The following is an 18,622-nucleotide window of genomic DNA, read 5'->3' as shown; positions in this document are numbered from 1 at the left end:
AATGAGTGAATTAGCTGGTAGGGTTCACAGGTGTGGGCTACTATTCATTCATTCAATCGTATTTATTGAGCGCTTACTATGAATGTTGGACTCTGAGACACAAGGGGTCCGAAACTCTGCTCCTCTAAGCCACAGCGTCCTACTGCTCTTGGGCATTTATCAATGTCCTTTTCTTTTCCGCGGTCCTTGCTTCTTCTGTCCTGAGTCTCTGCCAAGACTCCCTACCTACTTGGGGGTCAAGGATCATGTTTAATATTCAGCCATGTATTTTTTCCCTGACACACAGTGCAGTGCTTTCCACAGAGTAGGTGTCTATTCAGGAATATCACTGCTACCATCGTTGTTACGTGATACCACAAATCTGATGCTTCTGGACACAAATTTCTACAGTAATGTTACATCCACTACTAAAGCTCTTACCGTTCACTGTTATTTTACTCTATTACATAATAATAATAATAATGATGATGGCATTTGTTAAGCTTTTACTATGTGCAAAGCACCGTTCAAAGCGCTGGGGAGGATACAAGGTGATCAGGTTGTCCCACGTGGGGCTCACAGTCTCTAACCAAAGAAATAGAAAGTTCTGGGAATCAGAGGACCTGGGTTCTAATCCCAGCACTGCCACACCCCTGCTGTGTGATCCTGGCCAAGTCATTTCTGCAATAAATACGACTGAATGAATGACCCCGCCCACCGTTCCAACGTGGAGGACCCGGCCTCGACAAACTCATTCGTGCTCGGTGGCCCCCGTCACATGCGCCATTCCTAAGCCATGAAAACCAAGGGTCGGCAAAATTTATACAGGAAAATAAAAGTGGCATGTGGGTGTGAAAAACCATAGCCACAGGGAGCGTCTTAAACAAAGGACCGCTTCAGAACCCCGAACTTAAAGCCAACCCACCAGGGCGCAGCCAGACAAATGATTCTTCAAGGAGCATGAGAGCGAAGTCACGCCATTTATCCACGGGAGCCGAGAGCCAAGGAACCGCTAAACCTGCCAGCACGGTTTTCAGATCCTACTGCTTCTCTTTCAAGTTTCTGGCTCTGGGCCGAAGGATAGCTAGCTAATTCAAACAGGATTTGCCCGGAAAGTTTTGAAAAATAAATGACAATTAAGGAAACGAGGAGGTTAAATGAATGATTCCAAAGTCCCGTCTCTTTTCCCCTTCCCCAAAAGGACCCCTCTTGCCCGGTCTTTTACCGAATTCCACAAGGAAAAGACGGAGGATGGTCAGGGGAAGGGTATGAGGATTAAAAGAAAATTTCCTCAGCCATTCCTCACAGACCTGCTTCAAGTTTTGTGAAACAGCTGACTGCACTCATTTATGCTCCCCAAGTAGCCCAACTCTAAGGCACGGAAAGCATCTGACTGCCTTTTTTGGGGGTATCTGTTCATTCATTCATTCAATCGTATTTATTGAGCGCTTACTGTGTGCACAGCAACGTACTAAGCGCTTGGAAAGTACACTTTGGCAACAGCTATTAATAATCCCTACCCAACAATGGGCTCATAGTCTAGAAGGGGGAGACAGACAACAAAACAAGACAAGTAGACAGGCACTGTTAAGCACTTACCATAATAATCATTATAATGATGGCATTTATTAAGCACTTACTACGTGCCAAGCACTGTTCTAAGCATTGGGGAATTACAAGTTAATCAGGTGGGACACAGTCCACGTCCCACACAGGGCACACAGTCTTCATCCCCATTGTACTTCCCAAGCGCTTAGTACAGTGCTCTGCACACAGCAAGCGCTCAATAAACACGATTGATTGATTTTATAGATGAGATAACCGAGGCACAGAGAAGTTCAGGGACTTGCCCAAGGACACAGGTCAGACGAGTGACGGAGTCAAGAACCCAGGTCTTCTAACTCCCAGGCCCGAGCTCTCTCCACCAGGGCACGCTGCTCTTCTGTCCCTGCAAAGGTTCATTTTCTTTTAAAAGCTGCCCTGTTTGAATTCTAGCCCCAGGCACTGAGGTTAGCCCTGACACAAGGCCACAGGGATCCCGTGACCTCCCTCCCAAGATGCCGTAACTTCCTTCTCCTTGGCAGCTTCCCACTGAGAGAATGCTTCCCCCATCCATCTCCCCACCAAGGTCCTCTTCTGGGCCGCCTCAGGGCCGACAGAAGGGGGGCATCAGATGGGCAGGACCGGCCATCCTTCCTCCTTTCCTTTCTCCTTTCCTTTCCTTCCTCCTTTCCCATCTCCTTCCCTTCCCATCTCCTTCCCCATCTCCTTTCCCATCTCCTTCCCTCCTCCTTTCCTTTCTCCTTTCCCTTCTCCTTCCCCATCTCCTTTCCTCCTCCTTTCCCATCTCCTTCCCTTCTCCTTTCCTCCTCCTTCCCCATCTCCTTCCCTTCTCCTTTCCTCCTCCTTCCCCATCTCCTTCCCTCCTCCTTTCCCATCTCCTTCCCTCCTCCTTTCCCATCTCTTTTAGACTGTGAGCCCACTGTTGGGTAGGGACTGCCTCTATATGTTGCCAACTTGTACTTCCCAGGCGCTTAGTACAGTGCTCTGCACACAGTAAGCGCTCAATAAATACGATTGATGATGATGATGATGACACAGGGGCCGGACTGACTCCCTGGGGTGAGGGCCCCTTCAGCCGCCTCAGAGGGACTCCCAGTCTCCCTCGTCCCGGCTCTCAGACAAGAAACGGGACCTTCCACTCGGGAGTGAAAAGGCCCAAAACGGTGGCCTTCTAACCTAATAGCTCTTTGAAGCCTGCTTCCTTTGTCCTTCAGCCCCCTCGCCCCGCAAAATCCCTGCCCCCTTTCCATTCATTCAATTGTATTTATTGAGCGCTTACTGTGTGCACTGTACTAAACGCTTGGGAAGTACAAGTTGGCAACATATAGAGACGGTCTCTACCCAACTGTGACACAATGTGACACGCTCACAACCACAAGCTGACACCTCCGGGGTCCGAGGAGGCCGCGTTCCCGAAGAAGCCTCCCAGCCGAGTGAGCGGAGACGCAAATCGGGCCCTCGGAAACGAACAGCAGCCCGCCCCACCAGAAGCATCCTGAAGATCCCTCCGGCCTATATAACCGATTCCCCCTGCCTTCTACCCACCGGCCTCGACGACTCCTTGAATCGTGGCCGAGGGTTACCGAGTTCGGGCCGCGAAACGGAAGGGTGAGGAGAGAGCCTGGGAAAGCTATGAGGGCTGCGCAGCAGCAGATCGGAAGACTGGAAAAACAAATATGAGGAAAGAGGACTAGACATCGGGACAGGGAGACGTAACTGAAGCCTGACTGCAAACGGCATCTCCCGCCACAGTGGGAGATCAGGAAAGTCTGAGCTCAATCTTGGCTCCAGAAGGAGCGAGGAGAGGGAAAGAGAGAGAAAGAGAGAGCGAGTGAGTACGGGAGGGAGGAAGAAACCCTCTTTTGTGCTCACAGCTCTCCTAACTTGAACAGGTGGGTTTTTTTTACGGTGTTTGTTCATTCATTCATTTGTATTTATTGAGCACTTACTGTGTGCAGAGCACTGTACTAAGCGCTTGGGAAGTACAAGTTGGCAGCATAAGCACTTTGTATGTGCCAAGCACTGCTGTAAGTGCTGGGATAGATACAAGTTAGTAAGACCAGATAAAGTCCCTATCCCAAATGGAGCTCCCGGTCTACATAGGAGGGTGAACGGGTATTGAATCCCCATTATACAGTTGGGAAAAGACTTGCGACTTGTCCAAGGTCACCCGGCAGACAAGGGACAGAGGCAGATTAGAACGCAGGTCCTCTGACCACCAGGCCACACTGCAGTTCAAACCACAGGCCGGTCAAAATTTTAAGGCCCTACTTCCTTTCGCAGCTAGTAATCGACCACCGGAAAGACACCCACCGGGCGGGGAATGGGGGGAGTTGGACGAGGAAGATACTTTTCCAAGAGACTACAGACTGTTAGGCAGCAAGTAGGACTACTGAAGAGCATCAACTCATCCCTCTACACTGTAAGCTCGTTGTAGGTAGGGAACGTGTCTGTTTATTGTTGCACTGCACTCTCCCAAGCATTTAGTACAGTGCTCTGCACACAATAAGCGCTCGATAAATGCGATTGAATGAATAAGCTCCCTGTAGACAAGGAACGCGCCTTGTGTTTCGGGTGTACGTTCCCAAGAGCACAGTACAGTGCATCACGCTCAACAGAGGCCCAGTAGGTACCACTATTGTTTTATGTTACCGCTCCCTGGCCTACTTTCCTTCCAGACGCCCATTGATTCCGGTTTACAGGTCACAAAACTGGTTCTGTTTGTTTTCCCCCCCTCGAGTCCCAAATTCTGTTTCGTCTCGGCTCTCTGTGGGTGGGGCTCAGAGATGAGCTGGCCCTCCTCAGGGTCCCGGGCCTGAATTCAACACTCACACATCTTTCAGAAGTCAAAGTCCTTCTCCCCTCCGCCTCTCCCTAATAACAATAATAATTTATAATTATTTATTTATTTATTTTACTTGTACATATCTATTCTATTTATTTTATTTTGTTGGTATGTTTGGTTTTGTTCTCTGTCTCCCCCTTTTAGACTGTGAGCCCACTGTTGGGTAGGGACTGTCTCTCTATGTTGTCGACTTGTACTTCCCAAGCGCTTAGTACAGTGCTCTGCACACAGCAAGCGCTCAATAAATACGATTGATTGATTGGTTGATTACTAATCGTGGCATTTGGTAAGAATAATAATAATAATAATGGCATTTGTTAAGCGCTTACTATGTGCAAATCACTGTCCTAAGCGCTGGGGAGATTACAAGGTGATCAGGTGGTCCCACGGGGGCCGTACAGCCTTAATCCCCATTTTACAGATGAGGGAACTGAGGGCCAGAGAAGTGAAGTGACTTGCCCAAAGTCACACAGCTGACAATTGGCGGAGCTGGGATTTGAACCCATGACCTCTGACTCCAAAGCCGGGGCTCTTTCCACTGAGCCCCATTGGTAAGAGCTTGCTGGGTAGGGACCGTCTCTATATGTTCCTGAATTGTACTTCCCAAGCGCTTAGTACAGTGCTCTGCACACAGTAAGCGCTCAATAAATACCATTGAATGAATGAACTTATTATGCGCCCAGGACTGTGCTACACACCGGCAGAGGTACGTGCGATCAGATCGGACACAATCCCCGACCTACCCAAGGCTCATAGTGTAAGGGAGAGGGAGAAAAGACATTTTATAGATGAGGAACGTGAGGCCCAGAGAAGTTAAGTGACTTGCCCAAGGTCACACAGCAGGCGAGCGTTAAGAGCTGGGATTGTATTTATTGAGCGCTTACTGTGTGCACCGTACTAAACGCTTGGGAAGTCCAAGTTGGCAACATATAGAGACGGTCTCTACCCAACTGTGACACAATGTGACACGCTCACAACGACAAGCTGACACCTCCAGGGCCCGAGGAGGCTGCGTTGCAAGCAATTAATCATTCGATTAATTGTGCCTCATCTTTGCAAGAAGACTCCTGGAGAAGGGTTTTTGCAGATTTCAGAACCCAGGGCACCCGACGTGTTTTCATAAGGCAAGCCAAGAGCAGGCCCAAGCAACGAGGCCTCTCTGCTGCGTCTTTGAAATTAAAAATGACTCCCGGGATACAATACAGTATTTGAAAAATGGACAGATCTTATCGCTCGCCATTTGGACGAAGGCCAACTAGGAGGTGGGTTTTAAACGCTTTACGGCACATCTCCTCCAAGTGACCGACTGATCCCTCCTTGCCTCTTTTACCACTCCCTTCTGCATCACTTTGACTCGCTCCCTTTCTTCATCCCCCTTCCCAGCCCCACAGTACGCACGTATCTGTAATTTCTTATTTATATTAATGTCCTCCTCCCCCTCTAAACTATAAGCTCATCGTGGGCAGGGAATGAGTCCGTTGTATTGTATTCTCCCAAGCCCTCAGTGCAGTGTTCTGCACACAGTAAGCGCTCAATAAATATAACTGACTGACTGACATCTTGTGCTTTAAAGCATCATTTTCTAAAGAAGCAGCGTGGCTCAGTGGAAAGAGCCCAGGCTTTGGAGTCAGAGGTCATGGGTTCGAATCCTGGCTCCACCACCAGTCTGCTGTGTGACCTTGGGCAAGTCACTTAACTTCTCTGAGCCTCAGTTCCCTCATCCGTAAAAATGGGGATTAAGACTGTGAGCCCCACGTGAGTCAACTTGATCACATCGCATCCCCCCGGCGCTTAGAACAGTGCTTTGCACATAGTAAGCGCTTAACAAATGCCATCATCATCATTATTATTATTATTATTAGTATTAAACGGTGACCCGGAAGCGGATATTCCCGCCCTCCCCTATCCCTCACTTTTCCCTTGCGCTGGGTATTTCCCCTCTTTCCAAAAAGCAACCGAGGTGAGGGACTGGGAGCTTTAATAGTGGAGGGGGAGGAAAAGAAACTAATCAAGCGACAACTTTAAAAACAACCGAAACGTTAAGTCGAAACTGCCGAGCCAACTCCATGCAACTTCCTAATCGTAGCGTTTCGTATTCCTCCCTCTAGATGGGATCCCACCATAGGCCCCCGCTTTAAAAGAGCACCGCCTGGATACATAAAAGTAGGAATTCTTCGGCGGGGAAGGCAGCTGGGGATGGGGGATGAAATGTGACCACCAATGCTCTGGACCGAGGGCAATCCGAGGCCCCGAGTGCCTTCTTTGCAGTGACCCCCCGATGGGATGCCCAATGCCCTACAGGAGAAGGAGCGAAGGAAGAGGCGAGGAAGGGGAGTGGAGGACGGGGAGAGGATTTAATATTCATAACAATAATGGTATTTGTTAAGCGCTTACTATGTGCCAAGCACTGTTGTAAGATGATGATAAGAATAATGGCTGTCGGGGGAACTACCCTGAACGCTCCCCTAGGATGTAGAGGTGGGAAAATGCCAAGGGTTGGTAGGTCGGGGGCCCGGCGGCTAAAAGGTGGTGGCAGGTGGGGGTCTGGGGAGGCCGGGCCCCCCGCGGGGGCCCAGGCACTGGCGAGGTCCGGGGGGCGGGGAAGGGGGCACTTCGGGGCCGGGAGACCGGGCAGGGTCCGCGACCGGGGTACTTGGGGGGTGGGGGGGGTTGGGGACCGCAGAGGGGACGACAAGGGGCAGGGGGCATGGGGGCAGGGGGCAGACAAGGGGGCGGGAGACAGACAAGGCGGCAGGAGACAGACAAGGCGGCAGGAGAGACAAGGGGGCAGGAGAGACAAGGGGGCAGGAGACAAGGGGGAAAGATACAAGGGGGCAGGAGAGGCAAGGGGGCAGGAGGCAAGGGGGAAAGAGACAAGGGGGTAGGAGAGAGCTAGGCAGGAGACAAGGGGGAAAGAGACAAGGGGGCAGGAGACAAGGGGGAAAGAGACAAGGGGGCAGGAGACAAGGGGGAAAAAGATACAAGGGGGCAGGAGACAAGGGGGAAAGAGACAAGGGGGCAGGAGACAAGGGGGAAAGAGACAAGGGGGAAAGAGACAAGGGGGCAGGAGACAAGGGGGAAAAAGATTCAAGGGGGCAGGAGACAAGGGAGAAAGATACAAGGGGGCAGGAGACAAGGGGGAAAGAGACAAGGGGGCAGGAGACAAGGGGGAAAGATACAAGGGGGCAGGAGACAAGGGGGAAAGAGACAAGGGGGCAGGAGACAAGGGGGAAAGATACAAGGGGGAAAGAGACAAGGGGGCAGGAGAGACAAGGGGCAGGAGAGACAAGGGGCAGGAGAGACAAGGGGCAGGAGGCAAGGGGGCAGGAGGCAAGGGGGCAGGAGAGACAAGGGGGCAGGAGAGACAAGGGGGCAGGAGAGACAAGGGGGCAGGAGAGACAAGGGGCAGGAGAGACAAGGGGCAGGAGACAAGGGGGCAGGAGACAAGGGGGCAGGAGAGACAAGGGGGCAGGAGAGACAAGGGGCAGGAGAGACAAGGGGCAGGAGACAAGGGGGCAGGAGATAAGGGGGCAGGAGGCAGGGGGGCAGCAGACAAGGGGGCAGCAGACGGGGGGCAGGAGACAAGGGGGGCAGCAGACAGGGGGTTAGGAGAGAGCTAGGCAGGAGACAAGGGGGCAGGAGACAAGGGGGCAGGAGACAGGGGGGCAGGAGACAGGGGGGCAGGAGACGGGGGGCAGGAGAGATAAGGGGGCGGGAGGCAAGGGGGCAGGAGAGACAAGGGGCAGGAGACAGACAAGGGGGGAAGAGACAAGGGGGCAGCAGATGAGCCGAGGGGTCTGTAGATAAGGGGCAGGGGGCGGTGGAGAAGGGGGCGGGGGTCAGGGGGGCCGGGCAGGGCGGAGGGGGGGACGGTGCCGGGCCCCGGTGCCGGGCCCCGGTGCCGGGCCCCGGTGCCGGGCGCGGGTTTTTCCGGGTGTGTGGCGGGCGGGCGGACGGACGGACGGGGACGGGGAGCGGCCATCCCGCCCTACTCACAACAAGAAGCTCATGGCGAGGCCGGGGGGGCGGCGGCGGCGGCGGCGGCGGGGGGGGGGGCGGCGGAGCCCAGCGCACTCCTCCCTCCTCACACGGCCGGACGGGGGGAGGCCAGGCGAGCGGCGTGGAGGGCGGGGACGCGGGCGCGAGCCGGGGCGCCGGCGCGGGCGCGCGCGGGCCGGGAGGGGGCGGGGCCGGGAGGGGCGGGGCCGCGCGACCATTGGCTCCCGGGAGGAAGCCGCGCCCCCTCCGCCCGGCGCCGCCGCGGACGAAAGTCTCGCGAGACTCGCTCGTTTCTGCCCGCGCCCTCCCCCGCCCGGCCGGCCGGCCGTACTGCGCCTGCGCCGTCTCCCCGCCCCTCGACCGCCTCCCCGGACCGGTCATTCAGTCATTCATTTATTCATTCATTCAGTCAGTCATCCATTCGTGCGTTCATTCATTCATTCAGTCAGTCGTCAGCCAGTCATTCATTCATGCGTTCATTCATTCAGTCAGTCATCCATTCATTCGTGCGTTCATTTATTAATTCGTGCATTCATTCAGTCATCCGTTCATTCATTCATGCATTCAGTCAGTCAGTCAGTCATCCATTCATTCATTCATTCATGCGCTCGTTCATTCGTCCGTTCAGTCTTTCATTCGTCCGTTCATTCATTCATTCGTTCAATCGTTCATTCAGTCAGTCAGTCATCCATTCATTTATTCATGCGTTCATTCCGTCAGTCATTCAGTCAGTCGTCAGTCATCCATTCATTCATTCGTTCACTCATTCATTCAGTCATCCATTCATTCATGCGTTCATTTATTAATTCAGTCATCCGTTCATTCATTCATGCATTCATTCAGTCAGCCAGTCAGTCATCCATTCATTCATTCATTCACGCGTTCGTTCATTCGTCCGTTCATTCATTCATTCATTCGTTCAATCGTTCAATCATTCATTCATTCCACCATTCAAGCATTCATTCATTCAGTTGTATTTATTGAGCGCTGACTGTGTGCAGAGCACTGTACTCAGCGCTTCAGGAGTGCAAGTCGGTAGCATAGTGTTTGGCACATAGTAAGCGCCTAACAAACACCATATCATCATTCATTCATTCATTCAATCGTATTTATTGAGCGCTTACTGTGTGCAGAGCACTGGACTAAGCGCTTCGGGAGTATAAGTCGGCAACATATAGTGCTTGGCACATAGTAAGCACTTAACAGATACCATCATCATCATCATCATTCATTCACTCATTCATTCAATCGTATTTATTGAGCGCCTACTGTGTGCAGAGCACTGTACTAAGCGCTTCGGGAGTACAAGTCGGCAACTTCCCAAGCGCTTAGTACAGTGCTCAGCACGCAGTAAGCGCTCAATAAATGCGATTGATGATGATGATGATGATATAGTGCTTGGCACATAGTAAGCGCTTAACAGATACCATCATCATCATCATTCATTCACTCATTCAATCATATTTATTGAGCGCCTACTGTGTGCAGAGCACTGTACTAAGCGCTTCGGGAGTACAAGTCGGCAACTTCCCAAGCGCTTAGTACAGTGCTCAGCACGCAGTAAGCGCTCAATAAATGCGATTGATGATGATGATGATGATATAGTGCTTGGCACATAGTAAGCGCTTAACAGATACCATCATCATCATCATTCATTCACTCATTCAATCATATTTATTGAGCGCCTACTGTGTGCAGAGCACTGTACTAAGCGCTTCGGGAGTACAAGTCGGCAACTTCCCAAGCGCTTAGTACAGTGCTCAGCACACAGTAGGTGCTCAATAAATGCGATTGATGATGATGATATAGTGCTTGGCACATAGTAAGCGCTTAACAGATACCATCATCATCATCATTCATTCACTCATTCAATCGTATTTATTGAGCACCTACTGTGTGCAGAGCACTGTACTAAGCGCTTCGGGAGTACAAGTCGGCAACTTCCCAAGCGCTTAGTACAGTGCTCTGCACACAGTAAGCGCTCAATAAATGCGATTGATGATGATGATGATGATGATATAGTGCTTGGCACATAGTAAGCACTTAACAGATACCATCATCATCATTCATTCATTCATTCATTCATTCATTCACTCATTCATTCATTCAGTCGTATGCAGAGCACTGTACCAAGCGCTGGGAAGTGCACGTCGACACCAGATAGAGACGGTTTCTACCCAACAACGGGCTCACACTATTGTCATCATAATATTTTACACTAATCAATCAATCGTATTTATTGAGCGCTTACTGTGTGCAGAGCACTGTACTAAGCGCTTGGGAAGGACAAGTCGGCAGCATATAGAGACGGCCCCTACCCAACAGTGGGCTCACAGTCTAGAAGGTGGGCTCACAGTCTAGAAGACTAATAACAAGACGATCATATAATATAATCATATATAAATATCATCTTTACATTATTGTACAAATGTGAATGTGATGTTTATATTATCATCCAGATATAGTATATAGATACAACTAGGATATTAATGAATATGGTGTGACTATATAATGTATAAATATGATAATAGTACTATTGTAATGATCATAATAATAATAATAATAATAATGGTATTTGTATGAGTATGTTTATATTATGATACAGATACAGTATATAGACATAACTATGATATAAGTAAATATAATGTGACTATATGATATATAAATATAATGATAGTAATATTATAATAACAATAACGGTAGTTGTATGAATATGTTTATATTATGATACAGATACAGTATATAGATATAAATATGGTATAAATAAATATAATGTGACTATATAATATATACATATAATAATAGCAATAATAATGATGGTATTTGTATGAATATGTTTATATTATGATACAGATGCAGTATATAGATATAAATATGATACAAATAAATACAATGTGACTATATAATATATATATAATAATAGTAATATTGTAATGATAATAATAGTGATAGCATTTGTTAAGCACTTACTATGTGCAAAGCACTGTTCTAAGTGCTGGTGAGGATACAAGGTGATCAGGTTGTCCCACATGGGGCTCACAGTCTTAATCCCCATTTTACAGATGATGAGGGAACTGAGGCACAGAGAGGTTAAGTTTTTGTAGTTCAAAAGTCTGCTACATAATAATAATAATAATAATAATAATAATGATGGGATTTATTAAGCGCTTACTATGTGCAAAGCACTGTTCTAAGAGCTGGGGAGGATACGAGGTGATCAGGTTGTCCCACGGGGGGCTCACAGTCTTCATCCCCATTTTACAGAGGAGGGAACTGAGGCCCAGAGAAGTGAAGTGACTTGCCCAAAGTCACCCAGCTGACAAGTGGCGGAGCCAGGATTAGAACCCATGACCTCTGACTCCTAAGCCCGTGCTCTTTCCACTGAGACACACTGGATCACAGTCCCTGTCCAACATAATAATAATAAACATAACAGTAATTATTATTATCATGGTATGTTAAGCGCTTACTATGTGCAGAAGACTGTACTAAGCGCTGGGATGGACGCAATCAAATCGGGTTGGACACGGTCAGTGTCCCACGTGGGGCTCACAGTCTTCATCCCCATTTTCCAGATGAGGTCACTGAGGCCCATAGAAGTGAGGTAACTTGCCCAAGGTCACCCAGCAGACGAGTGGCGGAGCCGCGATTAGAACCCAGGTCCTTCTGACTCCCAGGCTCCGCGTTCATTCGTTCGTTCATTCAGTCAATCGTATTTATTGAGCGCTTACCGTGTGCAGAGCACTGTACTAAGCGCTTGGGAAGTCCAGGTTGGCAACATCTAGAGACGGTCCCTACCCAACAGCGGGCTCACAGTCTAGAAGGGGGAGACAGACAACAAAACAAAACATATTAACAAAGTCAAATAAAATAAATATGTACAAATAAAATAAATCAATAAATAGAGTAATAAATATGTACAAACATATATATATATATGTATGTGTATATATATATATATATATATATATATATATATATATATATATATATACAGGTGCCGTGGGGAACGGAAGGAGGTAATTTAAACATATATATATATGTTTATATATATGTTTATATATATTTATATATGTATATATATATATATATATATATATATACACAGGTGCTGTGGGGAGGGGAAGGAGGTAAGGAGGTGTTCTATCCACTAGGCCACACTGCTCCCCCCGACCCCTTAGGAGGCCCGAGTCACGGCCTGGGGGTCGCGTCTCGAGGCGGGAGGCGGGTTGGCGAAGGGAGGAAGCAAGAGCAGTTGGCTCCGCCAATTGTCAGCCGTGTGACGTTGGGCAAGTCACTTCACTTCTCTGGGCCTCAGTGACCTCATCTGTAAAATGGGTATGAAGACTGGGAGCCCCCCCGTGGGACAACCTGATCACCTTGTAACCTCCCCAGCGCTTAGAACGGTGCTTTGCACATAGTAAGCGCTTAATAAATGCCATTATTACTATTATTAAGAGCTCACCCCATGGGCTCCAGTTCTGAAGAACAAGAATCAATCAGTCAATCAATCAATCGTATCTATTGAGCGCTTACTGTGTGCCGAGCACTGTACTAATCAATCAATCAATCAATCGTATTTATTGAGCGCTTACTATGTGCAGAGCACTGTACTAAGCGCTTGGGAAGTACAAATTGGCACCACATAGAGACCGTCCCTACCCAACAGTGGGCTCACAGTCTAAAAGGGGGAGACAGAGAACAAAACCAAACATACCAACAAAATAAAATAAATAGGATAGAAATGTACAAGTAAAATAAATAAATAAATAGAGTAATAAATATGTACAACCATATATACATATGTACAGGTGCAGTAGCACTTGGGAAGTCCAAGTCGGCAACATATAGAGACAGTCTCTACCCAACAGTGGGCTCACAGTCTAGAAGGGGGAGACGGAGAATAAAACCAAACATACTAACAAAATAAAATAAATAGGATAGATATGTACAAGTAAGACAAATAAATAAATAGAGTAATAAATATGTACAACCATATATACATATGTACAGGTGCAGTAGCACTTGGGAAGTCCAAGTCGGCAACATATAGAGACAGTCTCTACCCAACAGTGGGCTCACAGTCTAGAAGGGGGAGACGGAGAATAAAACCAAACATACTAACAAAATAAAATAAATAGGATAGATATGTACAAGTAAGACAAATAAATAAATAAATAAATAAACAAGAACTATTTAATCAGACCAACTGCGATATCCGTGTGGGCGAAAGCCACAGCTGTTGCCTCCTTCTTCTCCCGAGTTATTTTTGAGTCGTTCCCAGTTGGTGGTCGAGGGAGCCGGGAGTGGGGCGCGAGGGGCCTTCCTCTCTCGGCATTCCGGCTCGATATTCTGTGGGATCCGCCGTCGGGTAGGGACCGTCTCTATATGCCGCCAACTTGTACTTCCCAAGCGCTCAGTACAGTGCTCTGCACACAGTAAGCGCTCAATAAATACGATTGAACGAATGAATGAATGGGATGAAGACAGACGGTGGGCAGACTGGGGGGATGGGGCATTCATTCATTCATTCAATCCTATTTATTGAGCGCTTACTGCGTGCAGGGCACTTGGGAAGTACAAGTTGGCAACATATAGTCTTAATCCCCCGTTTTACAGATGACATAACTGAGGCCCAGAGAAGTGAAGTGACTTGCCCCAAGTCACACAGCTGACAATTGGCGGAGCTGGGATTAGAACCCATGACCTCTGACTCCAAACAATATTAATAATAATAATAATGATGGTATTTATTAAGTGCTTTAATAATGACATTTATTAAGCGCTATGTGCAAAGCACTGTTCTAAGTGCTGGGGAGGTTACAAGGTGATCAGGTTGTCCCATGAGGGGCTCCCAGTCTTCATCCCCATTTTACAGATGAGGTCACTGAGGCACAGTGGACTTAAGTGACTCACCCAAAGTCACACAGCTGACAATTGGCGGAGCTGGGATTTGAACCCATGACCTCTGACTCCAAAGCCCAGGGTCTTTCCACTGAGCCACGCTGCTTCACTTCTCTTCTTAGAGAAGGGAAGTGACTGGCCCGAGGTCACCCAGCGGGCAAGTGGCAGAGCCTGGATTAGAACCCAGGTCCTCTGACCCCCCACGGACTTTGCTCCTGCCACTAGGCCATGTTGCTTCTCAGGTCCTGCCACACCCCAGGACCTGTCTCTTGGCATCTGTGTACTTCCCAAGCGCTTAGTACAGTGCTCTGCACACAGTAAGCGCTCAGTAAATACAATTGAATGAATGAATGAATGAATGAATCTGTGGGGCCAAGGATGTGGTTTCCATGTGTGTTTGGGTAGGAGGGTTGGGGGGAGGATATGTGTGTGTGTGAATTCATTCATTCTTTCATTCAATCATATTTATTGAGCGCTTACTGTGTGCAGAAACACAAAACAAAACAAGTAGACAGGTGGCAATACCAACAGAATAAATAGAATTATAGCTACGTACAACATCATTAATACAATAGAGTAATAAATATGTACAAATATATACAAGGGCTGTGGTGAGGGGAAGGGGGAAGGGCAGAGGGGGCCATTCATTCATTCATTCTTTCAATCATATTTATTGAGCGCTTACTGTGTGCAGAGCACTGGACTATGCGCTTGGGAAGTACAAGGCGGCAGCATCTAGAGACGGTCCCTACCCAATAGCGGGCTCACAGTCTAGAAGGGGGAGACGGACAACAAATCAAAACATATTAACAAAATAAAATAAATAGAATAGTCAATATGTACAAGTAAAATAAATAGAGTAATAAATCTGTACAAACATATATGCAGGTGCTGTGGGGAGGGGAAGGAGGTAGGGCGGGGGCAAGGTGATGGACAGCCTTGAAGCCCAGTGTGAAGAGTTTCTGCCTGATGTGTAGGTTGACTGGTAGTCACTGGAGATTTTTGAGGAGAGGAGTAATATGTCCAGAGCGTTTTTGGAGAAAGATGATCCGGGCAGCGGTGTGAAGTGGGTTCTAATCCCCGCTCTACCACTTGTCTGCTGTGTGACCGGTGGGCAAGTCACTTAACTTCTCCATGCTTAAATTACCTCATCTGTAAAATGGGGATTAAGACGGTGGGCCCCATGTGGGCCCCATGTGGGCCGGGGCCGGGGTGGGGGGGAATCCTGAGGTCCTGAGCCCTTCCTCAGTGAAAGGGTGGGGGAAATATGAGGAAGCCTTGGGACCAATCAGTCTAACCTATGCATGGGGACTGGTCACCATCTGCGGGGGATATTTCTCAGCTCTGTCTGTTCTGCCTCTGCCTGCGAACGGGGAAGTCCGGCAGTCCGGCCGGCGGGAGTGGAGACGTTATCTGCGGACACAATCTGTTCCGGGAGCGAATCCTTGACTTCTGCTGCTGGGAGCCGCCTGCCAGGGCATCACGAGGGACGTGGCATCCGATTTCAGTGCTCTTCGGAGGGGGAGGATGGCCTACGGCTGAGCAGGGAGTCGACAGCTTGGCTCCGTTTTCTTTTTCAGGGCGGCTGGGCGATGGATTTCTCCCGTCCCTTGCTGTAGGAGGTGAAATGAGGGTGCCGTTAATAATAATAATAATAATAATAATAATAATAATAATGGCATTTATTAAGTGCTTACTATGTGCAAAGCATCATCAATCGTATTTATTGAGCGCTTACTATGTGCAGAGCACTGTACTAAGCGCTTGGGAAGTACAAATTGGCAACATATAGAGACAGTCCCTACCCAACAGTGGGCTCACAGTCTAAAAGCACTGTTCTAAGTGCTGGGGAGGTTACAAGGTGATCAGGCTGTCCCACGGGGGGCTCACAGTCTTAGTCCTCATTTTACAGATGAGGGAACTGAGGCCCAGAGAAGTGAAGTGACTTGCCCAGAGTCACACAGCTGTAAATTGGCGGAACCGGCGTTTGAACCCGTGACCACCGACTCCAAGCCTGTGCTCTTTCCACCGAGCCACGCTGCTTCTCTAGAGGAGAGAAGGAAGGAGAGGAAGGAGAGGAGTGGAAGGAGATCAGTGAAGAGAAGATGGAATTAGCCAGTGGAAAAATAAAGGTGGCGGGGATTAGAAGGAGGTCGCGGGGGATCCACCGGGAATGACTGACACAGTCCAAACAGTAACATAAGGAAAAGGAAACAAGGGGAGGCAGGGTTGGGACGTCAGGAAGCCAGCTCTGCCACTGGCTTGCCGGGTGACCATGGGCACATTGCTCAACCTCTTTTGGGACTCATTCATTCAGTCAGTCAATCGTATTTATTGAGCGCTTACTGTGTGCAGAGCACTGGACTAAGTGCTTGGAAAATACAATTCAGCAGCAGATTCATTCATTCATTCGATTGTATTTATTGAGCGCTTACTGTGTGCAGGGCGCTGTACTAAGCACCTGGGAAGCCGATTGGGCCACGCCCTGGGGACGTGTACGTATTCACATATTTATTCTAATTATTTTATTTTGTTAATATGCCATGTTTTGTTGTCTGTCTCCCCCTTCTAGACTGTGAGCCCGCTGTTGGGTAGGGACCGTCTCTAGATGTTGCCATATGCTGCCAACTTGGACTTCCCAAGCGCTTAGTCCAGTGCCCTGTACAGAGTAAGTGCTCAATAAATACGATTGAATGAATGCATGAATGCATGAATGCATGAATGAATGAATGAATGAATGAATGAATGGGGAGCCAATCCCCGCCCCAGCCGACTAGGCCAGGCCCTTATGGGGGCGGAGCCAAGGGGAGCCAATCCCCGTCGTCCGTCCTATTGGGCCACACCCTGAGGGCGGAGCAAGGGAGCCAATCCCCGCCCTCGAGACGATTAGGCCACGCCCCGGGAGCGGAGCTAAGGAGGAACCAATCCCCGCCCTCCAGCCGATTGGTCCACGCCTTGGGGGCGGAGCGAAGGCGAGGCAATCTCCGCCCTCCAGACGATTGGGCCACGCCTCGGGGGCGGAGTCCAGGGGAGCCAATCCCCGCCCTCCATCCGATTGGGCCACGCCTCGGAGGCGGAGTCAAGGGGAGCCAATCCCCGCCATCCAGCCGATTGGTCCACGCCCTGGGGCGGAGCCAAGGGGAGCCAATCCCCGCCATCCATCCGATTGGGTCACGCCCCGGGGGCGGAGTCATGTGGAGCCAATCCCCGCCCTCCAGACGACCAGGTCACGCCCCGTGGGCGGAGCCAAGGGGGATCGATCCCCACCTTCCATCCGATTGGGCCACACCCCGGGGGCGGAGCTAAGGGGAGCCAATCCCCGCTCTCCATACGATTAGGCCACGCCCGGAGGGCGTGGCCAAAGGGGATAAATCCCAACCTCCATCCGATTGGGCCACGCCCCGGGGGCGGAGCCAAGGGGGATGAATCCCCGCCCTCCATCATCATCATCAATCGTATTTATTGAGCGCTTACTGTGTGCAGAGCACTGTACTAAGCGCTTGGGAAGTACAAGTTGGCAACATATAGAGACGGTCCCTACCCAACAGTGGGCTCACAGTCTAAAAGGGGGAGACAGAGAACAAAACCAAACATACTAACAAAATAAAATAAATAGAATAGCTATGTACAAGTAAGATAAATAAATAAAAATTGTAACAAATATGTACAAACATATATACATATATACAGGTGCTGTGGGGAAGGGAAGGAGGTAAGATGGGGGATGGAGAGGGGGACGAGGGGGAGAGGAAGGAAGGGGCTCAGTCTGGGAAGGCCTCCTGGAGGAGGTGAGCTCTCAGTAGGGCCTTGAAGGGAGGAAGAGAGCTAGCTCGGCAGGTGGGCAGAGGGAGGGCATTCCAGGCCCGGGGGATGACGTGGGCCGGGGGTCGATGGCGGGACAGGCGAGAACGGGGTACGGTGAAGAGTTTAGCAGCAGAGGAGCGGAGGGTGCGGGCTGGGCTGGAGAAGGAGAGAAGGGAGGTGAGGTAGGAGGGGGCGAGGTGATGGAGAGCCTTGAAGCCCAGGGTGAGGAGTTTCTGCCTGATGCGCAGATTGATTGGTAGCCACTGGAGATTTCTGAGGAGGGGAGTAACATGCCCAAGCGTTTCTGGACAAAGACAATCCGGGCAGCAGCGTGAAGTATGGATTGAAGTGGAGAGAGACACGAGGATGGGAGATCAGAGAGAAGGCTGATGCAGTAGTCCAGACGGGATAGGATGAGAGCTTGAACGAGCAGGGGAGCGGTGTGGATGGAGAGGAAAGGGCGGATCTTGGCAACGTTGCGGAGCTGAGACCGGCAGGTTTCGGTGACGGCTTGGATGTGACCCGATT

At 49.6% G+C, this 18,622-nt stretch overlaps 1 protein-coding gene across 1 annotated transcript in view; it reads right to left on the bottom strand.

The window, feature by feature from the left end:
- The window catches only part of MOB1B (MOB kinase activator 1B), a 37,233-nt gene extending 28,792 nt beyond the window's left edge, over positions 1-8,441 (bottom strand). The window contains exon 1 of the mRNA XM_038759709.1: positions 8,384-8,441. Within this exon, the coding sequence (XP_038615637.1) occupies positions 8,384-8,397 (14 nt within the window). The 5' untranslated portion in view covers positions 8,398-8,441. The remainder of the gene's footprint in view (positions 1-8,383) is intronic.
- Positions 8,442-18,622: the final 10,181 nt, after the last annotated feature.

The sequence above is a fragment of the Tachyglossus aculeatus genome, chromosome 17, assembly GCF_015852505.1.
Source record: "Tachyglossus aculeatus isolate mTacAcu1 chromosome 17, mTacAcu1.pri, whole genome shotgun sequence".
NCBI lineage: Eukaryota > Metazoa > Chordata > Mammalia > Monotremata > Tachyglossidae > Tachyglossus > Tachyglossus aculeatus.
The sequence above is the reverse complement of the archived record's forward strand: the minus strand, read 5'-3'. Positions and strand labels throughout refer to the sequence as shown.